At 44.0% G+C, this 18,510-nt stretch overlaps 2 gene segments (V, D, J or C); both read left to right on the top strand.

Moving 5' to 3' along the window:
- The window catches only part of LOC131923898 (Ig gamma-1 chain C region secreted form-like), a 549,642-nt gene that overhangs the window by 100,730 nt on the left and 430,402 nt on the right, over positions 1–18,510 (top strand).
- Positions 4,370–4,964, top strand: LOC131923901 (immunoglobulin heavy variable 3-21-like). The segment is given in 2 exon segments: positions 4,370–4,475; positions 4,574–4,964. Coding segments are annotated over 2 exon segments (429 nt in total).

The raw sequence follows: 18,510 nt of genomic DNA, 5'->3' as shown, positions 1-18,510 counted from the left end.
TATAACAACGGGGCTTCCATTTCTGCGAACCCCGGTATCCAGAGGCGGCAGAAGCCTGCACTTCCTAGGAACTCTCTCAGCTTCTTAGCGTTAGAGGGCGGGGGTATGAGAGCCACGGCCTGTTTACATCCCTCAGTCAGCCATCTCTGGCCCCCCGTAGAAGATACCCCAAGTAAGTCACTTCTAGCTGGCAGATTTGGGCCTTCCTGGCTGAGGCCCGATATCCCAGCTCCCACAGTCTTTTTAACAGGGCCCTGGTACCTCAAAGGCATCCTTGTTCTGTCTGGGCTGCCAGGAGCAGATCATCTACATATTGGCGGAGGGTCAGATCTGGATGGTTAACTTGGAAGTCCGCCAGGCCTTGATGCAGAGCCTCATCGAACAAGGTGGGGGAAATTTTGAATCCCTGCAGTAGCCTGGTCCAGGTCAGCTGCCCCGATTATCCAGACTCTGGATCTTTCCATTCAAAGGCAAAAAGGGTCTGGCTCTGAGGGCTCAATCTCAAACAGAAAAAGGCCTCTTTTAAATCAAGTACGGTGTACCAGACATGTCCTGGAGGCAGGGTGCTGAGCAAATTGTAAGGGTTAGGTACAGTAGGATGAATGTCCTCAGTCCTTTTGTGTACCTTTCTCAGGTCCTAGACCGGCCTGTAGTCGTTGGTGTCAGGTTTCTTGACTGGCAGCAAGGGGGTGTTCCATGCTGATTGGCAGGGCTTCAAAATGCCCAATTGTAAGAGTCTCTGGATATGAGGCCTTATCCCTTCTTTTGCCTGCTTGGCCATAGGATATTGGCGGATAAACATGGGGTGGTAGTAGGCTTTAAAGTTATCACCAGCGGTGGCTGCTGGGTGGCCAGTCCCATGCCTGCTATTTCTGCCCATGCCAAGGGGTAGTTGGTGAGCCATTTGGAGTCCATTCAGAGGGGTTTTGGAGGAGCTTTGTGTAGCCGGTGCTCATCCTCCAGTCTCAGGGTCAGTACCTGGATAGGCTGACCCTTTGGGTTTATAACAGAGACTCCCTTTTCTTGGAAGTGAATTTGGGCTCCTACCTTGGAGAGGAGATCTCTTCCCAGCAGTGGGTATGGACAGTCTGGTACCACTAAGAATGAATGAGTAACTTTTCCTGAGGATAAATGGACCTCTCTCTCTGAAGTCCATTTATATAGTCTTCCCCCGGCGGCCCCCCATTTTGGAGCTCAGAGGCCCCTTGGTCTGGGTAAGGACCGAACGTTGAGCCCCTGTGTCAACCAGGGACGTCACCGGTTGGCCTCCCACTTTAAGAGTTACCTGGGGCTCAGGGGGAGGCTCCTGGCCCTGACTCACCTAATCTTCTTCCAAGGACAGTACCGGGACAGGCTTGCATGTTTTTGTCTTCTGGATAAGGACTAGACAATCCTTGGCCCAGTGCCCCTTTTCTTTGCAATAGGCACATTGGTCCTGTTCCAGCGGTGGCCTCCTCCTGTTTCCCAGGTTCCTATTCTGCCTACGCTTATTCTGCTCTGTCCCTGAGACTATGGTGGCCAGGATTCTAGATAATTCTTTATTTCTCTTTCTGTCTCTCAAGTCCTCTCTCTGTTCCTATTCACTACGCAGCTTTTCCTCCCTTTGCTCCTGCTCTCTGTGTAGCCTTTCTTCCTTTTCCTCTGGCATCTCCCTTTTGTTGAAAATTTTTTCAGCTTCCTTTAGTAGATCTGGCAAGGTATACCCCTGGAGCCCTTCCAGCCACTGTAACTTAGTGCAGATGTCGGGGGCTGATGGTCCAATGAAGGACAATACGACCTCAGCCTGCCTGTCAGGTGCCTGGCGTCGAGGGATACATGCAGTATCCTTCCATTAATCTTTCTAGAAACCCTGCCAGAGTTTCTTCTGACCCTTGTACTATAGCACGTACCTTAGCCAAATTGGTGGGGCATCTACCTTCCCCTTTGAGACCCACCAGAAGAATCTGGTGATAGAGACGAAGTCGCTCCCTACCGCGAGGAGTATTGAAGTCCCAGTCAGGGCAAGTCAAGGGGAAAGCTCCCTCGATCTCATTTGGTAGTTAAGTGGGCCTGCCATCGTCCCCTGGAACGTTCTTACGAGCCTCCAGGATGACACTTTGTCTCTCTTCGGTTGTAAGGAGGGCCTGTAAAAGTTGATTACAGTCCTCCCATGTGGGGACGTGGGTCAGGAGAATGGACTCTATTAGCCCGGTTAATGCTTGGGGGTCTTGGGAGAAGGGCGGATTATGAGTTTTCCAGTTATAGAGATCTGAAGCGGAGAACGGCCAGTATTGGGTTTGGCTGCCCACCGAGCGGAGGGGAAAGACCTGTGAAGTCCCAGTGTCTCCCGCCTCCCCAGCCCTATCACGGCAGAGGCAAAGGAGGCTGCTGGGAGGTGGGGAGAGTGGTCTCAGCTGGGAGAGTTCACCTCTGGAGCCGTTTTGGAGGATGCCCTTCCCTGCGACAGAGGATCGGCGTGGGGGAGGGTGATTCCATCATTAGTAGATCTCCTCCGTCCTCTGGAAGGACCAGGGCTTTCTTTTCTTTAGACTCTTCACGCTGGATTTCCTTAAGAGGGTAAAGGAAGGAAGTGGAGGAACTGGGAGATGGTTGGGGGACAGCTGGGGCTGAAGGGACAAGGGGAGTGTGCGGAATAGGGTGTGGGGTATAAGGGGAGTTTGAGAAGGAGGAAGTGGAGGTCGAGGCCCCAGTGTTGCTGGGGCGGGCAAAGCAGTGAGGAAGGGCTTCACCCAGGCAGGTGGGTCTCTGGCCAAACTCTCCCAGACTGAAATGTAAGGCACTTGATCTGGGTGTCTGTGTGGTCCTTGGTCAAAGACTCGAACTTTCACCTGCAGAATGGCATTAATATTAAAGGTCCTGTACCCTGGCCAGCCAACCTCAAAGGCCGGCCATTCCGAGGAACAGAAGGTGATCCATTTATTTTTCTTGATGTCCAGAGAGGCGTTGTGAGCCCGGGCGAAGACATCTCTCCAGTTATCTAAAGTCAAACTTAGGGGGGGTAGTTAGTTGTTGCCCCATGGAGAGGGAAAAAAAAGGTAGAGACAGACAAAGACAGATAAAACATAAAAAGGACAATGACAGACACAGTCCGCGCGGTGGTCGATTGCGACAACCCAAAAGTACAGATTCAGATGGGAGTGAACAGCCTCGCTCCCCCTCCCCCCCAAGGAGAGACACTAGGTCTGTCTCCTTCCTCCAGATCACTCTAGAGGAGACCTCCAGAGTGGCGACCCAGGGATGTCTGAGCATGTCTGCTCCCCTAACAGGTCCCAGATACAGGTCCTGTGCACCTGCGCAGGCACAGAATACAGATACCAAATCAACCAGACAAAGGACAAGAACACAATAACATAAAACATAGATCAAGCTCATTTTTACCTCCAACTGGCAGAGTGGGGGTCTGGGGGCACCCCAAAATCTCGGTGGAACCTCCAAATGATAGACCCCAGACCCAGGGTACTACCTGCTTGGGTGGGCGCCCCAAGAACCAGACTCCAGTCCAGTTGATGCAAATAGCAAGAGGTTTATTGATGCAGCTGTACAGTCGGGCTTCTCTTGTCCTGAGAGCAAGAGTTGCACCTACTGCAGCCACATGGGTACTTTTAAAGGAAAAACCCACAAAAGCCATAAGATTACAATTCCCATACAACTTCATTTCAATTGATTTATGTCTAGAGGCTAATTTCATAAGATCATGGCCTGATCACAGGGTGGGTACAGTCACTTCCACATGCACATTCTTCCCAAAACCTCAAGGGGGGGTATCAGGGTGGGAGTGAAGTTTACACGAAGGTTACAGTGGTCTTTCCTGGAACACTTGGAATTATCCCAGTCACAGTTGAGTGCATCTCTTAATAGAAATCTCTTTACATTGTTACATTGTGGCAGGGGTGGTTGAGTTATGCCTGAGTCACTTTGCCCTTGGAACTAGCTTTTTAATTCCTCATTCTCCTGGGGATTGGGGGAGTGTAAGCCTGAGGGTTAGGGTCTTTCAGTCGCAGATCCACATATGAGAGAAGCCATGTCCAGCTTAGACAGTGGGAAAGACTGAGCTCCTAGATAGATACACACCTGTGTGTGGTGCTTTTAATTTCTCTAAGAAGACATAATAGTGTGAAAATCCAGCATGTTCTGAGCACCTGCACAAAGATAGCTAAACGAAATAAGGAAAGGTTCCATATAGAACTACAAAACTGTGGCTATTTCTATATCTGTCATCAATGTATTTGATGTCTTATATAATTTCTGAGCACTGCCTTCTCCCAGGTCCAACTCCAGTGCTTGCTATAGCCAGACAATATGCAAATCAGGCTTCTCTGTGCTCATGAAAACCAGCCCAACCAAGACTCTGCAGCTCTGGTAGAGGAGCCCAGCCCTGGATTCCAAGTCCTCCCACTCAGTGATTAGCACTGAACACAGAACACTCACCATGGACTTGAGGCTCGGCTGGTTCTTCCTTGTCTTTATTTTAAAAGGTAATTATTAGAGAGAAGATGCTATGTGTTGTGTGCCATAAAAAAAGAGAAAATTTTTCTTCTGTGATAGTTTTCTGACCAGAATTCTCTGTTTTCAGGTGTCCAGTGTGAAGTGCAGCTGGTGGAGTCTGGGGGAGGCCTATTGCAGCCTGGAAAGTCCCTGAAACTCTCCTGTGCAGCCTCTGGATTCACCTTCAGTAGCTATGACATGAACTGGGTCCGCCAGGCTCCAGGAAAGGGACTAGAGTGGGTTGCTTACATTAGTAGTGGTAGTGGTTACATCTACTATGCCAATGCCGTGAAGGGCCGATTCACCGTCTCCAGAGACAATGCCAAGAACACCCTATACCTGGAAATGAGCAGTTTGAAATCTGAAGACACAGCCATGTATTATTGTACCAGAAGCACAGTGATACAAATTTACTGTGGACTCAGACACAAACCTCCCTGCAGGATGCTCAGGACCAGCAGGGGGCGCTGATAGGACAGAGATGTGTGGGTCTTGGATGAGCCTGTTCAGAGAGGAATAAAGAGCTGGCCTCTGATTCTGGGGTGCTTCTCCATATCACACCCAAGGACACATTAGTAGTGGTAGTAGTTACATCTACTATGCCAATGCCGTGAAGGGGCCAATTCACCATCTCCAGAGACAATGCCAAGAACACCCTGTACCTGCAAATGAACAGTCTGAAGTCTGAGGACACAGCCATGTATTACTGTACCAGAGTCACAGTGATACAATGCTACTGTGAGCTCAGACACAAACCTCCCTGCAGGGTGATGAGGACCAGCAGGGTGCATGGGGATCACACAGAGATCTGGGCCATGGAAGAGCCTGTTCAGAGAAGCATAGAGGGATGGACTCCTGTAATCTTCTCAAGGATTCTCTCTACAGGTATAGTCTGTAGTAATCCTGGAAGTTTCAAAATTTTTTATTCAAATTTCTGTTTTCCACTGTGATGTGCTGTGATATTATATTGTGTCCCCCCCCCTTTCTCTTTCTCTCTGTCCCTCTCTCTCTCTGTTGTGTGTATTTGTGTGTTCCTGAATAAGTGTGAATGAGTATATTTCTGTACATGTTGATATGAAATGTTTTTCTCTAGCAGCCTACATCATATTTTTTAGACAAAATGATTCACTGACCCACTGGTTATACTGGTTGGCCAGTATTCCTCATTGATTACATTGTCTCCACATTTCTGCCCCAACCAGCTTATTGTAGTTATGGTTCTTGGTGACCATCCCATGGTACTAGCATCTCCAAAACATTGGGGTCTTCTACTGCAACTGGGCTGCACTTTCACCAATAACCTCCCATAAGAACTCATGGTGCCTCAAATTCTTTGCATGACCCAATAACTCCTGGGCCTTTGACTGCCACTGAGACTGCACCATCACCAAGGGCCTCTCCTGACCTCTCATAGTGCCAAGCCTCAGCTGCTCTCCATGACCCCTTCATGCCTTCAACACCAGTCACACCTGGTGACTCCTACACCTGAACAAGTCCATCTGCCAGCACGATGTGCAACCTTGGCCACCTCTGGAACACAGCTTCTATGTGCTCTCAGAAAACACTTCCCAGAGAATTTCATCAATGATGCTGGTCTCTTCTTAATCTCTGCTAATTATTTATCTCCAGCTAACCAGCATCAATTGTCTTAGTAACGTAAAGATTTCGCTTCAGTAGTGCTGGTGTCTTGGTAATCACAGCAGCCCCAGATAGCCCTCCTGATTAACTGGATCTTAATTCAAAATAACAAATAGCCCAGATAGAGACTTTAAACTTCTCTCTGAAACTTTGCAAGCCAGACCTCCATCTTCTGCACTGCTCTTAATATTCTTTCTTATCTTCCAAGATCCCATAAAACATTCCACTGAGTTTGCAACACTCAATGGCTTTGATAGCCAAAATTTGAAGAGTCCTTTGGCAATCTTCCCCAAAACACTGTCTGGTCAATCACAACAATACATCATTATGCTGGTACCAATTAGTCTTAGTTAGGGTTTCTGTTGCTGTGCTTTATACATCTTGATCAAAAAGCAAGCTGGGGTGGAAAGGGTTTATTTGGCTTACACTTCAGCATTGCTGTTCATCACTGAAGAAAGTCTGGACAGGAATGCACACAGGGCAGGATCCTAGAAGAGAGAGCTAATGCAGAGGCGATTGAGGGTGCTGTTTACTGGCTTTCTATCCAAGGTTTGCTCAGTTCAGCCTACCTTCACATAGAACCCAGGACCAGCAGCCCATGGATGGCACCAACCGCCATGGGCTGGGCCCTCCCCATTGATCACTAAATGAGAAAATGCCTTACAGCTGGATATCAAAGAGGCATTTCCTCAGCTGAGGCTCCTTCCTCTGATGACTCTATAGCTTCTGTCAAGTTGAACACAAAACCACCCAGGAACTCAAACTAGGTAGAAACCTAGAGTCAGGAAGTGAGGCAAAGGCCATGGAAGACTGCTGTGTACTGGACTGGTCCTCATTGCTTAGCTTGCTTTCTTTTGGTAACCAGGACCACCAGCATGGGTGTGGTGGCACCGCCCACAATGGGCTGAGTTCTCCCACAAAAGTGCACTACAGGCTTCCCTAAAGCCTGATCTAGTGGAGGAAATTTCTCATTTTAGATTGCTTCCTGTCAGATTACTATAGCCAACTTGACATAAAGCTAGCCAGCATAATGCCCTTCCCTTTGACTGATATCTATAATGTTGTGTATGTTGCTGTTGATCCACATATAACCATAACTACATCTCAGGAGACTTTGACCAGGTTTAAAGACAATTTTCATTGTCACATCTAAAATAGAGATTTTCCAGCTGTCATCTAATATTAGAGAACACATACACCACAACACCACACTACCACACCACCACAGCCACGACAAGTCCCACAGGGCAGGGCAGAGAGGCCCACTTCTCATGCAGGTTCTTCTATGCATGTGCACAAAAGTACATAAGCAATGTCCTGGGAGACAGTCAGATGCTCTTGACAAACTAAGGATGGAAAGGGCAATCAAGGTCTTCTTCTCTGTGAAAGCTGTACATGAGCTTCTCTCTTACTACCAACTGGGTCCTGAAAACAATCTCTATGGAGAACAGACACTGGAAAGGGACAATTCACCATCTCTAGACGTAATTCCAATAACAGCTTGTACCTGCAAATGAGAAGTTTAAAAGCAGAAGACATGGATATGTACTACTAGTGTGTAACACACAGTTAGAGAATAGACTTCAGACCCAAACCTCCCTGCAAAGTGGTGAGCACCATCAGTGGGCACAGAACACAGAGTGTGAATCAAAGCAGGTGCACATGACCATGAAGGATTGGTTCCTCTGTGGCTTGGCTAGCTCTGTGCATCACAGAATGGTTTCTCATTACGGACATGGTGAGGTCAGCTCTATTTTAAGCAAATATTTCATGAAGAAATATGTCTGTACAGCGAGTCTGAAGAGAAATATGGAAAGAGAGATGAGCATTATTCCACAAAACACAACATGACCAGAGAAAAATGATCCTGAAGCATCTATGCCTGTGTTCTGATTAATACAAATATCATCTATCCACACATTCATCATATATCCAGCCATCTATGATCTAACTAAGTATCTACCATATATATACAGATAGATAGATAGATAGATATAGATATAGATATTTAGCAATATAGCCATACACCCACCCACCTACAATCTATATATCACATATCTATGCACCATCTGACATGACATTCATCTCTCCATATTAACTGACTTAATAAGTTAGGAACAAAACTAAGTTTACTATGTACAAACTGATGATTCCATGTCAGTAAATACACAAGAAACATCATTGTATTGTCACTACAATGTCTAAACTTTATCATTAACCTTCAATAGTTCCTTTTGCACGTTTCTCTGTAGGAAGCTTAAATATTACCCCTTGGAACCTTTTCAGCATTCTTCAAGTGACTACTGCTGAGCTTGGGCTGTAGTAGTAACTAATCTGGGTTGTCAACTTGAAAGGACCTGGAATTAACTGAAATATCCCCAGTGGGCATTCCTGTGAGGTAGTCTCTTGAATATTATTATAGGACCAGCCTTAATAATATACTTCCTAGGGACTCAGAAAAGAAAATACAAATGGCAAAAATTATTTTGGGGGAATGAATCTCAGCACACCAAGCTCTTTGTCCTTCCACAGCTATAGTTCTGTACTCAAGCCTAGTTCCTTTCTTGCCTGATTTGTCTCTACCTTTATCCGGTGTCCCCTCTTGATAGTTCTATCGAATTATCTCATCTTAGTTCTGCCCAATCTGGTCTTTCTCATCTCTTTCTTACCCATCTTGTTCTTCTCCATCTAGTACTTTCCCATCTGGCTCTTCCTCATCTTCCATCTTGTCCTCAAGTTCTCCACTCCTATCTTCCTCTCCATCTCCTTATACCTCTAAGACCTCTCAAGTCTCTCAAGTCAAGTGTTCAGTTATAAACCCAAGCAATAGTGATCCTCTGGCAGAGCAAGGTCACCAGGCTTGAATTCTTACAGGGTCATAAAGGCTGGTAAGAATTTTCCTCAGGCAATGACTGTCAGGCTTTCTTTTACAACCTGAAAATGGAGTGGTTAAAGGAGGAGGTCGGTTGAGAGCTAATGATCAATTAGTATATCAAGAAGAGGATCTGGGTGCTCAGCCTACATTCCTAAAAATAGTTAGTTTACAAGTTAAGAGTCTATAATGTTAGTGATAGAAAAGGAGGGTCTCAGATTGCACAAGAAATAAAGCTATCCATCTGACCTAAGGAACAAGCTTTGTTTCCACAAGGGTGTTACCTTAGTTCAGGAGATCATTTGGCCTTGGATGATTGAAAGGTATTTTAGATAAATACACTGTTAGGAGTTCTTGGAAGCAAGCATAGCATTACAAGAAAATCACTGTAGGAACCAGCTAATCTATATACAAAAGCTAAAATACCACCAAGACTTCTTAAGCCATGGCTTGACCTTCAGAAAAGTCCTTGACTTTTCCAAGTAGTAGCTTTTGTGATAGTAGCTGAATTCCATTGCCTTTTCCTGCAGCTTGCAGCAGTAGTTTTTCCCTCCTTTCTATTAATTTTTGAAAATTTCATAGAGAATACTGACATCGTGTCTCTGCCTCCCTCCCCAACTCCGTCTTCCTCATAATCTCTCTGGTTCCTCATATCTTCTTGGTCAGACTACTGAGAAAAGCCCCATTCAAACGCAGGCTGGCAGCACTGTCAGGTGACAGCCCATACAAAGGCCAGGAAAGAAAGAAACTTAACTTTTTGTCTTTTTGCTTTCATTCCTCTGTCACGTTCGTCTATCTAATTTTACAGTACTATTGCACAGATATTAGAACCGGTTTCTTTGGGCAACCAACATATAGTGAAGGCCAACAGCTCTCTGGGAATCCTCCAGGACTTCAGTGTCAGAAACATAGCTCCAAAGTCCTGGAGCATACCACTAGGATATGCACACAGACCCCCCAGTGACCTATATCTCTCAGCTGCACCAAGTCAGTACAACCTTTTGAAAACCAAATTCACACCATGAAAATGTAAACTATATCCCATGGAGCATTTCCAGCATAATCAATGTATAAATACTACTGAGAATATGTTCCACAGTGGCACTCCAGGATTTTCCTATCTGCACAACTGAGACTTTGAACAATTTAATCAATAGCTGCTACTGTTTTCTTCCCATACATTCCACTGCAAATGCCACTGTCCTCTTGCTTTCTGCTTATGTTAACTGCACATGTAAGTGATGTCTTAGGTCACTCCTGCTCTGGGCTCTGATGATTCTAAACAACATAAAGCCTCAGGAATATTGAAACCATTAGGATATTTCTTTCTGCAAAGATTAATGATGTCCATTATTTATATATGTTATACATACTAATGTATCAACTGTTATTTGTCAGTAATTTCTCTGGGCTATAGCTAAGACTTTCCTATGTGTTGCCTACTGTAAATATTTCTACCATGAACAAGAACTTGCAGACACAAGAAACACTATCTGATTTTATTAATTTGAATACATATAAACAATAAAATTGTAGGTAAAATGATAATTACATACAGTTAATATTTGATAGAATGACAACTTATGCCACATTTACTCGTAGCATAACCACGGTAACTTGTTAAAGGTTTGTTTTAATTTCACTGAATGCCTTGTTATGTTAAGCACATCTTCAATACTTGCTTCAAGCAGAGAAAGTGTTTTTGTGGCAATGGGTGAATCCTTGCCAGTGTTTACATCAGGAGACTGATTTTTCTGGGAAGAAGCTGTAGGGGTGCTGCCAAGCTCTGTCTGTTCTGTTGCTCAACACTCACATGTTGAAAAGCCAACCCCTGAGACACTGTAATCTGGGGTTGACTGTGATCACTGTCCTTGTATATGCCTCCAGAGATCTGTTGTCCTTTGTATCACATGACAACACAGGAGCTTCATGATAAAGGACAAAAACTGCATTGACTATACTGGAATTTCAGGAATCTTTGCCTTGGATTTTCTAGCTCTGTATTATAGGAAATAAATGCTGTTTCAAAAATACAAATATTATAGTATTTCTTTGTATCATCTCAAACACACTAGGACAATGTTCCTGTGCATTGACATTTATCTCTTGCCCCAAACTGATGAGAATGTCTTCACTGTGCAGAGAAAGCCCTGGATTGGCAGGAGTTGATACAATTTAGGTGAAAGAGGTCTGTGGAAATGGGGAAATGATGGTCCTGCAAAAACTCTGAGACAAGGTTGGAAATCACAGGCATCCTTGAATTCTCATTGAATCAGGTCAAGCCTGGTTGTCTGGGATGACTATCCTATCTCTTTGAGAGATAGTGGAATCCCTCAATCTTGTCTGAAATGCATGAACAGTAAAACCACATAAATGTTTGGTGAATCCCTGGTGTTTTAGGCTAGGTGACATACAGTGGTGAGTAGGTAAAGACAGTAGGAAAGAGCACCTGGTCCCCAATTATTGAATATTCCCCAAATTTGGAAATTGTCTTAGTTTGTTATCTATTGATGTGACCAACACAATGACCAGGAGCAACATGAAAATGAAATTATTTCCTGCTTTGTACAACTTACAGTATATCACGTAAGAAAATCAGGACATGAGAAAAAACTGTACAGACAAGATCCTCCTGTGAAATAGAAAAGAAGCCTCCATAGTATGAAGATTTCCTTTAAATTCTCTCATCTTGAGTATGTCCTTTGATTATATTTATAGAAATAATTGAAAGATACTACAAAAGCAAACTCATTTTTCTTCTCAAGGACAACTCATTTTCATTACTTGTCTTTGATGTGGATCACAGGATAACACATAGATCATGGAAAAGGGAAATAATCTTTTCTTGGGTAAAAGTATTCCTGTCCTCCATTCATTTATTGAGACCCTTAATTTTGGACAGTTCATGTGGGCAGATAGAAGTTGCATAAATTCAACATCTCTAATTACCAAGGAAATGGTAATTCAGTCCTAAATGATAAATTGTTCTCTTGGCCTTTTCCCTTTGGAAAGAGGTAGACTGAAATTTTATAATGGAAGCGAATTCTCCTGGTCTCTTTGTTTTCTAAACTCATGGATGGCTTGTCTCCACCTTCCTGACCACAAGCCTCTGTCTTCTAGGGTTGGAATTCATTATATGCAGCACCTTTGTTTTTCATGTCTTGAAACTCAGCAGATACTTAGTAAATCCTAATTAAATGTGTTTCTAATAGATACATGAAACACAAATGTATGATTATTACCCTCCTCCCCCTCCAGGAATCCTACAACTGTCCCATAGGCCTGGGAGCCCAGTGAACACCCCTGCTCCTTCCCAGCACACTTACCTACACAGAATCCCTAAATGTCCATCCACTGTCCAACCAGTAGCTTGTATTTCTTCTCCTGGTCCCTCTTTATTCATCCCTCCCCAAATCACACCCATGGACTATCAAAGGTGCTCCACTTGTCCACTAAATCAGGACACCATATGATAGATGACCTTGCACCTTTATCTCCCAGCACATCTCCCCTAAGTGACCTGCTGAAGCCCCACCTGCCACTGCCCCAATATTCCATGCCTCTTCTCTTGGGTCCTCTCTGTTAAGAGTCCCTAGTGTTATGTTTTCACCATCCAGGGACCATTAAGCTTCCCATGTAACCAGGAAATCAAAATAGTAAATTTACACCTCTTCCTTGTCCCTGTCAACATCTCCAAACCATCTATAAGCCCATCCTTTACCCTGCACCACTTCTGTTAGTTCATCTACATTCCAGATGTCCAACGGACTGCCTTCTACCTGACAGATGCCCCTAGATGCCTAAGAAAACCCTTGCAGTGAATCTTGATACTGCTTACCATTCCCTCTGAACCTCCATAAGCACCACCTACCACATCAATTATGTGTGTCCTCTATCTATCTATCTATCTATCTATCTATCTATCTATCTATCTATCTCCCGCCCCCATCATATGTATGTGTTTGTGCTGGTACTATGCTGGTTTTATTATTTTGATACTGCAGTATAGAACTTGAAATAAAGTATAGTAAAAAACTTCATCAGCATTCCAGTTTCTGGGGTCACCTTGTGTACCCATTTTTATTACATTTGGTAGAGTCTTCCTTAAGCATTTTCGATTGTTACTTTAAACCAGCCATTAAGTAGGTACTATTTTTTCTTCATTTTAAAGAACTGTGAACTCTACATGTATACATTTAAATAAGATGGTATTTCTACCATAATTCCCTTTGAACTGAACCCATATCTTCCCCCACAAAAGCCTCCCACAACTTCATGACATTCTTAAGACTAGTTAATGCTGTCCATATGTGGATGTGTGTGGAGCCAAACCAATGATTAAGTCTCAAAAATGAAGGATTCTCTCTCTCCACTAATTATCTGCATCCAACATCTCCTCAGCCAGAGCTAAGATCTGGAAATAATCTACATTAGGGATTTGTTCTTGGTACTGCTTACACAGGGAACAACAGCCACGATGAGTTCATGATTATGAAAACCATGTCATGTCCAGTAGACAAAATTTCACAGCACTCTCTTTATGTTCCACCTCTTATATTCTTTCTGCCTCTTCTTCTTCAGTGTTCTCTGAGACTTGGAAGAACATGAATGGAACTGGAAATCAATGTGCCAAATAATTTAGCAAAGATTGGAAAGGTAAAAAACACTACCTGTTTCTGTCATATACAGAACCTAGATTGTGTGTGTTAGGTGTTCTAGCTTCTGTTTTGTAGGTTGTGGAACTAGAAGAGGAGCCCTAGGAAGGGAAGCCATCTTAAGTGAAGGGCACTGGGAACTTGCCCAGGGTAGTGCTGGACTGGGAAAGCAAAAGTGGGGTGTGGGGAGAGAATGAGAATGAGTAGGAAGGAAACAAGAGAACTGGTTAAATGAGAACAACGTCATCCTAAAAATTAATTAAAAGCCCCAGGTACGCTAATTACATTAATTGGGGAATGAAAACTTTCCTAACACAACATAACACAATCATGTGTTTCCTGGTGTAAAGATGGAAGAAGATAATGGAAACTGGGAATTTAAAGGAATCACAGAAATTCAGGGTGCAGAACAAGTGAGTTTGCTGCAGATAGGAATGTTTCCATAGCAACCACGAGGCAGGAGAGATGCAGTGACAAGGGATGTCTCATCTGTAGTCCTCTTATGTCCATATGACAGCATTGTCACATAAATATGTGAAATTCAGATAATTCCAAAGTGTTCCTGTCACAAGCAAGGAGTTCTGCTAACCTCTCCAGGCAGGTGTGACCCTGTCCAAGATCCACGTATGGGAGAAGCCATGTCCAGCCTAGACAGTGAGAAAGACTGTGCTCCTAGAAAGAAACACACCTGTGTGTTCTGCTTTTAATTTATCTAAGAAGACATAATAGTGTGAAAACACAGCATGTTCTGAGCACCTAGAAAAGAGAAAGCTAAATGAAGTAAGGAAAGGTCCCATACAGAACTACAAAATTGTTGCTATTTCTATATCTGTCATCAATGTCTTTGATGACTTATATCTGTTCTGAGCACTGCCTTCCTCCCCGGGTCCAATCCCAGCGGTTGCTATAGCAGGAAAATATGCAAATAAGGCTTCTCTGGGCCCATGAAAACCAGCCCTGCCCTGACCCTGCAGCTCTGGCAGAGGAGCCCAGCCCTGGATTCCCAAGTCCTCCCACTCAGTGATTAGCACTGAACACAGAACACTCACCATGGATTTGAGGCTCAGTTCGTTTTTCCTTGTCTTCATTTTAAAAGGTAGTTAGTAGAGAGAGGATACTGTGTGTTGTGTGGACATAAAAAAGAGAAAATTTGGCTTCTGTGACAGTTTTCTGACAAGAATTCTCTGTGTTTGCAGGTATCCAGTGTGAGGTGCAGCTGGTGGAGTCTGGGGGAGGCCTAGTGCAGCCTGGAAAGTCCCTGAAACTCTCCTGTGCAGCCTCTGGATTCACCTTCAGTAGCTATCACATGAACTGGGTCCGCCAAGCTCCAGGGAAGGGACTGGAGTGGGTCGCATACATTAGTACTGGTAGTGGTACCATCTACTATGCCAATGCCGTGTCTCCAGAGACAATGCCAAGAACACCCTGTACCTGGAAATGAGCAGTCTGAAATCTGAAGACACAGCCACATATTATTGTGCCAGAAGCACAGTGATACAAATTTCCTGTGGACTCAGACACAAATCTCCCTGCAGGATGCTCAGGACCAGCAGGGGGCGCTGATAGCACAGAAACGTTTGGGTCTTGAATGAGCCTGTTCAGAGAGGAATAAAAAGAGCTGGCTGGAGAGATGGCTCAGAGGTTAAGAGCACTGACTGCTCTTCCCGAGGTCCTGAGTTCAATTCCCAGCAACCACATGGTGGCTCACAACCATCTGTAATGAGATCTGGTGCCCTCTTCTGGTCATACATGCTGTATACAAAATAAATAAATAAATCTTTAAAAAAAAAAAAAAAAAAAAAAAAGAGCTGGCCTCTAATTCTGGGGTGCTTCTCCATATCACACCCAAGGACACGTTAGTAGTGGTAGTAGTTACATCTACTATGCCAATGCCGTGAAAGGCCGATTCACCATCTCCAGGGACAATGCCAAGAACACCCTGTACCTGCAAATGAACAGTCTGAGGTCTGAGGACACAGCCATGTATTACTGTACCAGAGTCACAGTGATACAATGCTACTGTGAGCTCAGACACAAACCTCCCTGCAGGGTGATCAGGACCAGCAGGGGGCGCAGATGTCACACAGAGATCTGGGCTATAGAAAAACCTATTCAGAGAGGGAGGCATAGAGGGCTGGACTCCTCTGAGTCTGCGCTGCCTCTTGTAACCCTCTCAAGAATTCTCTCTACGGGTATAGTCTGTAGTAATCCTGGAAATGTCAAAATTTTGTATTCAAATTTCTGTTTTCCACTGTGATGTGCTGTGATAATTTATTATGTTCCTCTCTCACTCTTACCCCACTCTGTGTGTGTGTGTGTGTGTGTGTGTGTGTGTGTGTGTATTTCCTGTGTATGTGTGTGTGAATATATTTCTGTACATGTTGAAATGAAATATTTTTCTCTAGAAGCCTACACCGTATTTTTGAGACACTGACCCCAGATCTCACCATTGGCTATCCGGGTTGGCCAGTGTTCTACATTGAAAACACTGTCTCCACATCTCAGAGGTGGAGTAGTTGTTGGCTGCCACTCAGGTTTTTGTAGTTATGGAGAACTAGAAGTACGGATTCTACTCAAGAATTCGTGTGTGGTGAGAACTTGAACCACAGAGCTATCTCCACAGCCTCATTATGGGTTACTTTTAAAAATATATGATATACTCTGATCTGAACAAAATGCAAAGCATCACAAAAGGAGAAGTATTCCCTCAGCTCCTGTAAAAGCCAAAGGGACTCAAAATTGTGGAGCCCTAACTCAGGGCAGTGTCTCAATACTTACCATGGTGAGAGCACTGTGTGGGGCTCAAGTTAGAGCCAACAAGGAAATAAGGCAGGTCAGAGACCCAGGAACCCTGGTGACCTTCACTCTCTCCTTCATCATCACAAGATAAGTGCACATCAGACACAGGTAAGGAACTGGTAAGAAAATGTGTGTGAAGCCCCATCCTTGAGACTCTGAGGACAACACAGCAGTGACACCCACTGAGCTTCAGCAGCTGCAGGAAGCTCATAATCCGCTCAACGGGTGACAGGTCTTTAGTTTTCTTCTTTAATATCTATTTGTTATGTTTTTACTCATATAGTTTCCCTGAATTTAATGAGCCTAAGGAATTTTCTTTTAACATGCTCATCCATTGTCTTTCCTCCCAAAGCCTTCCTATGGTTTATGTACACTCTTCCCCAGCAAACAAGATATGTAGTCCTTGTACCGAAATCCAAGACTGGGTTCTTTATCTGAAGGTCAGGTATACTCAAGTTTGAATCCAGGTCCCTGGGAAAAAATAATGATTTCTCACTGACTTGTTAAGATCCTATGGATGGTACCACTATGAAAGAACAGCTAAGTATTGGAAACCAGGGAATGTTCTTTTTTTTTTTTTTCAGTGAAAGAATGATGACACTTGAGAACTGTTTCTTGAGAGATGCATAGTTATTCATAATATGAATTGTTTACATTACAGAAGTTACCACAGCGTCATCTGGCCACAAAGCCAATTTCAGGGGTCAGGCACCCAGGGAGGCTGAGAGTAGGGGATTGACTTCAGGGACTGGTTCTCCATTCCCCTGAACAAGCCTCTGTAGACAGTCTAACTTCCCTTCCTGTCTAAGACCCCAGTGACTCTCAGAAAACCAGTAGCTGAGACACATCTCAGCAGCCTGACCAGATTCTTGGTAGGATCCATCAGCTTGGGATGCAGTTTCTTCCTCCTTCTCCTCTTCCTCCTCTCTTTTTTGTTTGGCAGTTTGGTTGACTGATTTAATTGGTCCTCCCTACTCCTACTTTTTTGAGATTGAAGCTCAGAACACTGATCCTTTACACTTTCTTTCTCTGCTGTGTTACAATTAGTAATAAGTGCTGAACATCAAGGAGAGGAACTTGGGGAGGTTTGTCTTTGTTTTAGGATTACATAACCCACTGCTATAATTAAAAATTATTTACTGTATGAAAAAAATGATATTTAATAGATAGGAGGGCTAGGCATATAGCTCTATGTCAGTGTTTGCTTTCTATGTGCAAGGTCTTAACTTCAAGAACTAATCCTAATTTAAAAAAAAATCAGAATTTTACACAGAAAAATGTTGTTTCTCACATTCTTAGACATAGAAGAGGCAATCTCATGGGTAGATGGGGAACAGCAATAACTAGGGTGGGAAATGCAGATGGAAAGTGGTGTTTATTGGAAAGGGAACAATTATGAAGCGAGTTATAAAAGTTCTGCTCTTGTGTTGCATAAGAAACAATTCAGTTTAAGTCTACAGCATCCATGACAGGCTTCTAAATAACAACAAACTATGTGTTCAACACAGGGAAAGGTAACGTTTGAATGAATGGGAATGCTAATTGGTGAGACTGTGTGTGCACAGCATCTTTTCCCTACTAATTACCTTTTAAAATAAAGACAAGGAAACACCAGATGACCCTCAAGTCAGCCATTCTACCTGTGAATATGTTTCTGCATGGTGATAGGATGCTCTGTGTGTGTGTGTGTGTGTGTGTGTGTGTGTGTGTGTGTGTGTGTGTGTTTGCATGTGGGACTGTGTGTGTGGCTGTGGTTGCAGTTGTGCAGACCCCACATCCATCCTCTCATCAGAAGAATTTGAAATTATCCTAGTGTTTTCTCTATAGATTTGACTAACATCATGATCAAATCAATGAGGGAAGGAAACGGGTTGTGTCATCTTAAATCTTACAGCCATCATGAGGGAAAATCAGGACATGAAATCAAAGCAGGAACGTGAAGGTGGGAACTGAATCAGGAACCATGAAGGAACTCTGCTTACTGGCTTGCACGCCATGGTTGTTCAGCATGCTTTCTTATACAACCCAGGAACACCTTCCCTTGGATGGCACCACCCCCAT

Source organism: Peromyscus eremicus, chromosome 14 (genome assembly GCF_949786415.1).
Source record: "Peromyscus eremicus chromosome 14, PerEre_H2_v1, whole genome shotgun sequence".
Classification (NCBI taxonomy): Eukaryota; Metazoa; Chordata; class Mammalia; order Rodentia; family Cricetidae; genus Peromyscus; species Peromyscus eremicus.
This window is presented reverse-complemented; position numbering and strand designations above follow the sequence as displayed.